The sequence below is a fragment of the Nycticebus coucang genome, chromosome 1, assembly GCF_027406575.1.
Source record: "Nycticebus coucang isolate mNycCou1 chromosome 1, mNycCou1.pri, whole genome shotgun sequence".
Classification (NCBI taxonomy): domain Eukaryota; kingdom Metazoa; phylum Chordata; class Mammalia; order Primates; family Lorisidae; genus Nycticebus; species Nycticebus coucang.
Genome location: NC_069780.1, coordinates 97,186,291 through 97,195,563, shown reverse-complemented (window position 1 = coordinate 97,195,563; position 9,273 = coordinate 97,186,291). Strand labels below are relative to the sequence as shown.

At 39.4% G+C, this 9,273-nt stretch overlaps 1 protein-coding gene across 6 annotated transcripts in view; it reads right to left on the bottom strand.

Annotated features, from left to right (window-relative positions):
- Positions 1 to 1,265: 1,265 nt before the first annotated feature.
- LRP2BP (LRP2 binding protein) overlaps positions 1,266 to 9,273 on the bottom strand; it is a 30,124-nt gene continuing 22,116 nt past the window's right edge. For all 6 annotated transcript variants that reach the window (XM_053584439.1, XM_053584430.1, XM_053584446.1 and 3 more), the window contains 5 exons: positions 8,796 to 8,938; positions 8,612 to 8,717; positions 6,867 to 7,090; positions 5,193 to 5,367; positions 1,266 to 2,440 (listed from right to left, as the gene is read on the bottom strand). In XM_053584439.1, coding sequence (XP_053440414.1) covers positions 2,375 to 2,440; positions 5,193 to 5,367; positions 6,867 to 7,090; positions 8,612 to 8,717; positions 8,796 to 8,938 — 714 coding nt within the window. In that variant the 3' untranslated portion in view covers positions 1,266 to 2,374. The remainder of the gene's footprint in view (positions 2,441 to 5,192; positions 5,368 to 6,866; positions 7,091 to 8,611; positions 8,718 to 8,795; positions 8,939 to 9,273) is intronic.

Sequence of the window (9,273 nt, the reverse complement as noted above, 5' to 3'; positions counted from 1 at the left end):
AGTGTAATATTTGACACTTCAGAAAAACTCAAAGTTGGCTATTTATATGGGTAACATTTCTCCTTCCAAAGGCATAAAATACATTCAGGAAAGAGAAGAAATGTGAAGATGTCAAGCTCTGAGAATTCATTATAACACAATTACTGGAAATGTCCATCTTTACAATCCTGTACCATCATTTATACTGCAAATGAGGAAGAATATTACTTTGACTCAATATTTATGATAATTCTCATTTGTTTATGAGATAGCAGCTTAAGAGTAATCCAGGTGTCTCAATTCACCTGGGGGTTAAAGACCAGCTCAACTCACAGGTGAGGCTGGGTACCAGCTATGGCAACTGGAAGAAACCGAAATCTTAAATTCCATGTTGATTCACTTAGGATATTAAGGCATAGCACATTACCATATATGGCACGTGTCAAATCCCTAAGTTACGATTTCTGAGACTTTTAACGGCAAGTTTAAAAACTAGTTTTTACTTTGGGTCACTCCTTTGTTTTCCTTATTTAAGATTCTTAAAGGCTTTTGGAACTGGCTTAAGGATGGAGAAGAGAATACTGATTGCAAATCTGGATCTTCAAATGGTTAAAGGAGTGTTATATGGATGGTATTAAGAAAAGTCAAGCAAAGTGAGTGGGCTTATGTTGTAGAAAGATTTAAGTTGGTTATTATGGAATTTTTTTTTTTTTCCTTGAGACTGAGAGTCTCACTCTAGTCTGGGCGACAGACTACCATGGTGTCCTGTTTATAGCAACCTCAAGCTCCTGGGTTCGAGAGATCTTTTGCCTCAGCCACCTGCATAGCTGAGACTATGGGCACTTGCTACCCTGCCCAGGTAATTTTTCTGCTTTTAGTAGAGATGAGTCTTCCTCAGGCTGGTCATGAACTCTTATACTCAAGGGATCCTCCCTAGAGTGCTGGGATTACAGGTGCGAGCTACCTCGCCTGGCTGGTATTATGAAATTTTGCACTGAGCTTTGAGACATTGAACAGTTTTACTAGGGGAGAATATAAAGTCTTTAGTAGTGATTTTAAACTTTTCAGGGATAGTTTAAACATATTTTTAAGATATTTAAGGCGGAAGAACATGACTATTTTTAAAGATATCTCAAATTCTGTTGAAATTTTTCCCTTATAAAGTTCGAGTAATACAGACAAACCAGGACATAAAAACAGCAAATAATTTTCTTCCATATAAAACAGTTCTTTAGTGACTGTCACCTACATATTAATTGCACACACTAGGAAAATAAAATGTTTTTTATTACATATCAAAATAGTTCAGTAAGAGACTTGTGAGTTACATGCCTCATGAGGCCCCGGGCTCAAAACAAGCTTAAGTTAAAAATAATTCACATGGCAGTTACTGTGTTAAATCCATGGTCAGAAATGATAGTTGTAATTCATAAAGCCCCATTAGTTTAGCATGCTTACAAAAGGATAATTAAGGTATCTCTTTCACAAGTGTATAACCTTATATAATCTTACACATGGATCTTACTATTTTTACTGTTAGCTTTTCTCTTCATAGATGTAATTAATATAAAGAAAGCCTTTTGCTAATTTAATTTTTAAACAATAGTTACAGTTCTTGTACTATTAGATGATTTGAGGGTTTTTTTCCACAGTTTTCTTGCATTGAAGCATATCTAAAGAAACTTGCTTTAATTGGTTATCTTATTCATCAGGAATACAGCAATCGTTTTACTAATTAAGATGTCTGAGGGAAGATTTAGAGGGGTAAGATTCTAAATTATCTGATATCTACTGTTTTGAACATTTTATGTAATAAATTAATATTTATAACAATCTTTTCAAAGGATATCCCAGAAGATTTAGTGCAGTTTTAGTTTTAATAACTTCAGAGGTAGGAATGCCAAACATAGTTAATCATTTGAAGTTTTAAATTCTTTAAATTTCTTTGGCCCTCATTTAGCTTTATAAATTTTCATTAACAAATTTTTAATTTTAAAGATTTAGACTTTCAAATGATGGTTTTAAATAAGTTGTAGCATTTCTATTTCTGAACTTATTTAAACTAAAAAAAAACTGTACTAAAATCTTTTCAGACACTCAAGAAAGGCAAAAGATAACTGGCTTTGTGGAATGATTTCGTATTTCAAATGGTGTAGACCAGTCTAAAGGCTAAGAGGCAGACCTTTGGGACTCTTCCAGCAATCTGATCCTATGTCTAGGTTTCAAGCTGCATGAATTACAGCATACAAATTCAAGAACAAAGATAACACATCACGTGTAAAATACCCAGGATCATGTAACTGGGGATGCAGACAATAACCAAACATGGCTGCTGTAACATTACATACACTGTATGGTGCCAGGATCGACGGTCTTTGTTGAAATGTGCTGTAGTCTAAATTCTCTGACAAATCAGTAAGGAGTGAAGTTCATCTGCCAATGCAGGATTCAGACAACAAGCCTGAAAATCAAAGAAGGTCAGTTAGAGATATTTTAGTAGTTTGGGTCTCTTTCCTTTTTTCTTTTTCAAGAATAGTAAAGTACAGGGAATTTCCAGGGAATTTGTTAAGATACTGTCTATCATGATTTTCTAATCAGAATAAGGGAGTTTCAGCACTGATGATAGCATTGTATGTTACAAACTGTTAACAGTAAAATGGAAAGCCTCATTGGCCTCAAACTTGTTCTAATCTCATTATGTGAAGGATAGCATCTTCACATTTTAAATAATCTTACTTTAAAATATACAACTCTAGGCTGGGTGCTGTGGCTCCTACTTGTAATCTTAGCACTCTGGGAGGCCAAGGTAGGTGGCTCCCTTGAGCATAGGCGTTCCAGACCAGCCTGAGCAAGAGCAAGACCCCATCTCTACTAAAAGTAGAAAAACTAGCGTTTGCTGTGAGCTAAGCTGCAGCCACGGCACTCTAGTCCTGACAACAGTGTCTCTGAATGAACATGAATAAACAAGGTAAGTTTGATGATGTATTAGTTCATTCTATCTCTGTTATGCTTAAGGTAAACAGGGATAAGGTGCTAAGTGGTGAGTGTTAGAGGGAGATCAGGTTACCTCTTCCAAACCCCACTCCACACAGAAACTGTCCTTTCAGAATCCATGACAATTGGTTACTAGGTATTTGCTTGGTTGCGTCTAGTGGCAGGAAATCCCTTACAGAGAAAATTTCATTAAGCTCAAATGTACTTTGGAATTATTGAAGGGTCCTAGGAGAACACATAATGCTGGTTTCATAGAAACCCTAAGAGGCAAAGTCACCCAGACTGGTCGTGGTCCCCCTCCTTTAGGTGCCCCGTTACCATCTGTCTTACTGTCTCACCTCCTTTGTGGCCCTGATTCTACCTCCTCCCCTTTCCCATGGGACATTCTGCTGGTCCAGGAAGACCCCTGTCAGGGGTCCTTTTGTTCTGAACGAGACAGTCTTTCTCTTACTATACCTTAAAGGACATGGCTCCAGACCATGACTTTGCCGCCTCAAAGTTTCCTTCATATTATTGGCACCTCCCATAATGTATAACGGCCAAAACTGAGTACATATTCTAGACCTGGCCTTATTAGTGCAAAGTGCTGGGGCTACTATCTCCCCTCAGATGGAAAATAGTTCTCAGATTGCAATGTTTGACGTTTTATAAAGGATTAATATATACTATATTTACAAAGAGGTTTGAGAACCTGAAATGAATTTGCTTTGCAAATTAGTATAATACAATGGTATAGTGGTGAATACCTCAAAGGTCGGCTGTATTTGATACATGTTAAAATGGGTTTCATGCTCTGTAAACTTTAATTTCAAGCAAAATAATTTAGGGTTCTCAACCTTACCTGACAATGAATTCCCACCAGGAGCATCAACAACTTTGCTTGTATCTAATTCCTGGAGATCATGATTTAATTGTTCTGAAATAAGGCCTGAGCTTTTAAATTTTTTTTTTTTTTATTGCAAGTCCGTTTTTTAATTACATTGTTTCAGCAACAAACATTATCATGCTAGTAATCTATGTATATTAAAGGTTTGGTAAATAATATAAGTGAGTCTGGGAGTTGTTTTTAATTAGTTTGAAATACATACTAGAATTTTCAATCTACGTTAGCAATGATAGAATAGTTTGTTTTCAAATAATCTTCCACAGAAAACAATCAGAAAAGCCAGAGACATTTTTTTTTTCCAACAAAACTTTATTTATGGACACATTGAGATAGAAATTTGATACAATTTTCACATATCATGAAATAATACTCTCTTGATTTTTCTTTTTTTTTTTTTTATTTTTTTTATTGTCGGGGATTCATCGAGGGTACAATAAGCCAGGTTACACTGATTGCAATTGTTAGGTAAAGTCCCTCTTGCAATCATGTCTTGCCCCCATAAAGTGTGACACACACCAAGGTCCCACCCCCCTCCCTCCGTCCCTCTTTCTGCTTCCCCCCCATAACCTTAATTGTCATTAATTGTCTGAGCTTTTAAATTTTAAAAAAAATCCCCCAGTGAGTTTAATATGCAGATAAATTGGAGAACCACTGCTGTAATAGCAGATGCAGTCAAGGGACTATGAAAATTATTCCTTGCCTTTTTCTGATTCAAGCTGAACAATTTGTGCACTACACAAATTGCTATACAAAGTTTAAACTTACGTAATTCTAATTTGGAATCATGGACTTTAGGTGTGTACAACTTTCTGATTTTTCATTTTTAAAAAATGCACTTACAGTTACTATTCATATGATCCCTCTCAACCCCTGGCTTCATTTTAGATGTGAGATCCATCTGAGATCTAAATAAATTGATCACATGGATTAAAATATGAAAAGCCTTATTTTAAACGATTATCTCTTAAGTGTAGTGCAAAAACTGTTTTAAAAAACCACATTCCATTACAAGAATGAACATAACAGATTCATGCATTTTCTGGGTGAAAGACCTGACCCTTTTAGCTCTAAGGTTTTATATTTTATAGTGCTGGGCTTTTGGCTTCAGGTACTAGCAGAATGAAACAATTTGCATTAAAACAGGACTTTTATCACCTGAGTTAAGTGACAGAACCATCTAGGAACAGCCTTCCTGTCTGTCCCCTCTCTGTAGACAGGTTATCTGCACAGTCACTGAGTAGGAAAACACACTAATCCATGAGGTTGTTCACGCCTCAACTGAAAGCCCAGCAGTTTCTTTTTGGGTCAGATTGTATTTTGTTGTAAAACTTACTTTAGAATAGTACTGTTTAGCCATTGCTTCATCCTTTGCGATGCCCAAGCCAAGCTGAAGACATCTGGCGTGGTAGAAACTTGCCATGGCCATCCCTCGGATGATGAACTCCGGCAGACAGTCCGTGACCTGGGCTATCATGGGGATGTCATGAACTTCATCATAGTCAGCGATCCTAATAGGATATTCAATTGCAAAGTGAACATCAGTTATGGTTTACAGTTTCACAAAATGATGCGTCCAAAGTAAAATCTCTCTATTCCTCAGAGAACTAAGTTGTTTGTATAAGGTGACGGGTTAGTCTAACAGTCAAGTAATATGTAACACAGACACAGTAACTAGGAGCACAGCCACTTTACAATTCCCCCAGGGCCACATTCAGCAGGCTCACTAGAAAACAAAGGAACTTTTCTTTGTTCTACTATTTTAAGCTTCATATCACTTTGTGTATTTAAACCTAATGGGGGGAAAAGCATTTTCTATTTTTTGATCATGTATTGAAATATCAACCTTATATCTGAACATTAATCACATACGTCCAGAAAAATACTTTAAGAAACCAATACATTTATACTCTTTAAAAATGGGCAGTGACAAGAAGTCATAACTTGGACACAAATATGGAGAATTGTGTGAGAATGAGACCTACTCTGGTTCATGTTTTTTTTTTTTTTAGAGGCAGAGTCTCACTTTGTCGCCCTCAGTAGAGTGTTGTGGCATCACAGCAACCTCCAACTCCTGGATTTAAGTGATTCTCTTGCCTCAGCCTCCCCAGTAGCTGGGACCACAGGCGCCTGCCACAATGCCCAGCTATTTTTTTCTTGCAGTTTGGCCGGGGCTGGGTTCAAACCTGCCACCCACAGTATATGGGGCCGATGCCCTACCCACTGAGCCACAGGCACTGCCCCAGTCTGTTCCATGTTAACCACAATGTTTTGGGGAATATGGAGAAGTTCCAAAGATTTTGAATGATTTAAAACTTTAGTTTTAACCAGGATGGGCACTGAATTTGGGACATTGGCAGTCAGGTTGTTAAGTGGCTGCCTGGAAGCCAGAATGTATGCCCATTTGTATAATCCTGCTGTAAAAGTATTTTCTTCTTAAAAGTAACAGATGCTTTAAAAAGTTAAGAAACTTGTTTAAGCTAATAGCGCTGAAATCCTAAAGACTGAGATGGAATCGTGCAATACAATATGGTAAATAACCACTAGCCATGTGGCTATTTAGTTAAGATTTAAAAGTTTAGTTCTAACTTGTGCTAGATAAGTACCAAGTACTCAACAACCCCATTGGCATAGGGCATGTGGGGGAATGGCTGTAAATACTGTAACCCAGCTTGCTTATTCAGACCTTACTGCTGTGTGTGAACAGCATCCCCCACAAAATTCACATGTTGCCAATGTGATAGCACCAAGTGGTGGAACCTTTAAGAGAGAGCAGGTCACGAGGGCGCCTCTCTGTGAATGGTATTGAGACCCTTAAAAGGGGCTGTGCACAGCTCTCAGCTAACCTGCCCTCTCCCTCCTGCTGCCACCCGAGGATGTAGCAGTCCTCCCCAGACAGCCAAACCTCCCCCTGCCTTGATCTTGGACTTCTGAGGAATGAATTTCTATTCATTACAAATTTCCCAGTCTGCGGGATTCTGTTATAGACAGAGTGGGTTAAGACATTCACCTTTTGGAAAATGTGACACACTTTGTAAAAAATTTCATGTTATAGTAGTACTCCACGAGAGTCCCTTGGGCGTAAACATTCCCGCGTTCCGCAGCTTCTCTTAAGCAGTGCAGGGCAGCTTCAGTGTCTTGGCGGATGCCTTGTCCATAAAAGTACATGAGACCAAGTGCACCCTGTGACTCCAGGTTGCCGTTGCCACATGCTTCTGAATGCCAATAAAATGCCTAAGAAAAAGCACAATATTTATTCATGAGACAAAATTATAAGGGAATATTAGAAAAAAATATCTTTTCATTATATGCTAGTATTATTCATCCCTAAGCAACAGTTTCTAGCCCCCTGAATGTTTCACACTAGCACCGAATTCCTATGCCTAAAAGGGTATGACAGCTCCACTGTGTCTGCCCACCGTGTGGGTGGGGGCACAGTCCAGAGAGGTGTGGCAGAGCAGGAGCAGCAGTCCTAGGTTTCAGGATTCTCAACCCTCCAGAGGAAGAGTCAAGAAGGTCAAAATGGAAATGAAATGTCTGAAAGGCCTGAGGTCCAGCAGGGAGAGAAGGGGCTCCAAGGCTGAGAGCCAGTAAGAGCTCCAAGTGCACCTCAGAGCTGGGCACTGCCAAGATCAAAGACAACCGAGGATAAAAGCTAAGTGCAGTCTGAACACAAAGTTACAGCAAATCTGAATTTGTTTAAAAAATTCTTTCCAAGGTGGCGCCTGTGGCTCAAAGGAATAGGGTGCCGGCCCCACATACTGGAGGTGGTAGGTTTCAAACCCAGTCCCGGCCAAAAACTGCAAAAAAAAAATTTCTTCCCAGGCTCAGCACCCGTAGCTCAGTGATTAGGGCACCAGCCACATGCACGGGGACTGGTGGGTTCAAACCCCACCCAGGCCTGCTAAACAACGACAACAGTAACAAAAACAGCCAGGTGCCTGTAGTCCCAGCTACTGGGAGGCTGAGGCAAGAGAATCGCTTAAGCCCAAGATTGTGAGGTTGCTGTGAGCTGTGACACCACCGCACTCTACCAAGGGCAACATACACCACAGCACTCCACCAAGAGCGACATAGACTCTCTCAAAAAAAAAGGTGGATGGTCTTAGCTATGCTCCTCTGACAAGTCTGCCATTAACTCCTGTCTGACAAGCAGTACTCAAAACTATATCTACTTTCCTTATAGGGTTTTTGGAAAATGATTTAAATCACTGCCAATGAAAGGGACATTTACACGAAAATTTTAAATGGATTTAATTTCTGATTCTTAGTATAGTTTCCTTATTAATATCATATTCCTCAAATCCAAGATAATTTTAATTTATTCATACCTAAAGGTATTGATTGAGCCCCAGGTTCTCAGCTTTTTATAGTACACAAAATACTCTCAGATTTATGGCCTTGGTATAGACAGGGAGGAATATTTACATATAAGTAAAAGGTGTGATATGAGCTTTGACAGCCTAAAATGTAAACTTTCTTTGCATTTTAAGGAAGTATAGGAGAAATTCAAATCTGCATACTTATTCTTCACCATCCTCTCAAAAAATAGTCAAACAAGTATTAATCTAAAAATAATGCTAGCATTAAAAAAAGAAGAGCTGGGTATAGGTATGGTGGCATACGCGTATAGCCCCAGCTGCTTGAGAGTCTGAGGCAGGAGGATCAACTGACCCCAGGAGTTCAAGTCCAGCCTGGGCAACACAGCAACACCTCTCTCCAGGTGGGGATGGTGGGAAGAAAGGGAAATGTTACCTTCTCTAGCTCTTTTGGCTCTTTTGTTGAATAATACAATCCTAGGATACTTTGAGCCTTCACACTAGCTTTTGGATTTCCATTGTCTGCAGCAAAAAGCCATAGTCTAAAAGAGAAAGCAAGGCAGGTTAGTCTCTGTCTCAGCACTTCATTAGAATGAAACCCCGCTCTCAGGGAAGATTACCTTTCTGCTTCTTCATCTGATCGCTTAACACCTTTTCCTTCATAATAAGCTCTTCCAAGATTGTAAGCAGCTGCAAATTGTAAGTGTCTTGCTTTGGGACACGGAGAATCAAGAATTTTCTTCATATAGTCCACTCCTTTTTCCTTCCACAAAGGAAACAAAAAACCCTAGTTTTTAGTTTTACCCAAACTAAATTTCTGTCTCCCAACCATGCTGGACAGTTTCCTCTGCTGTGATGTAGAGTGTCATGTATCTATGCCCAGGGGCTGTGACTGTCCTGGATTCTGCAGGGCTAGAGTAAAGCACCTGTGGCTCAGTGGGTAGGGTGCCAAACCCATTTACTGAGGGTGGCGGGTTCGAACCCGGCCCCGGCCAAACTGCAACAAAATAATAGCCGGGCATTGTGGTGGGCGCCTGTAGTCCCAGCTACTCAGGAGGCTGAGGCAATAGAATCGCCTAAGCCCAAGAGCTGGAGGTG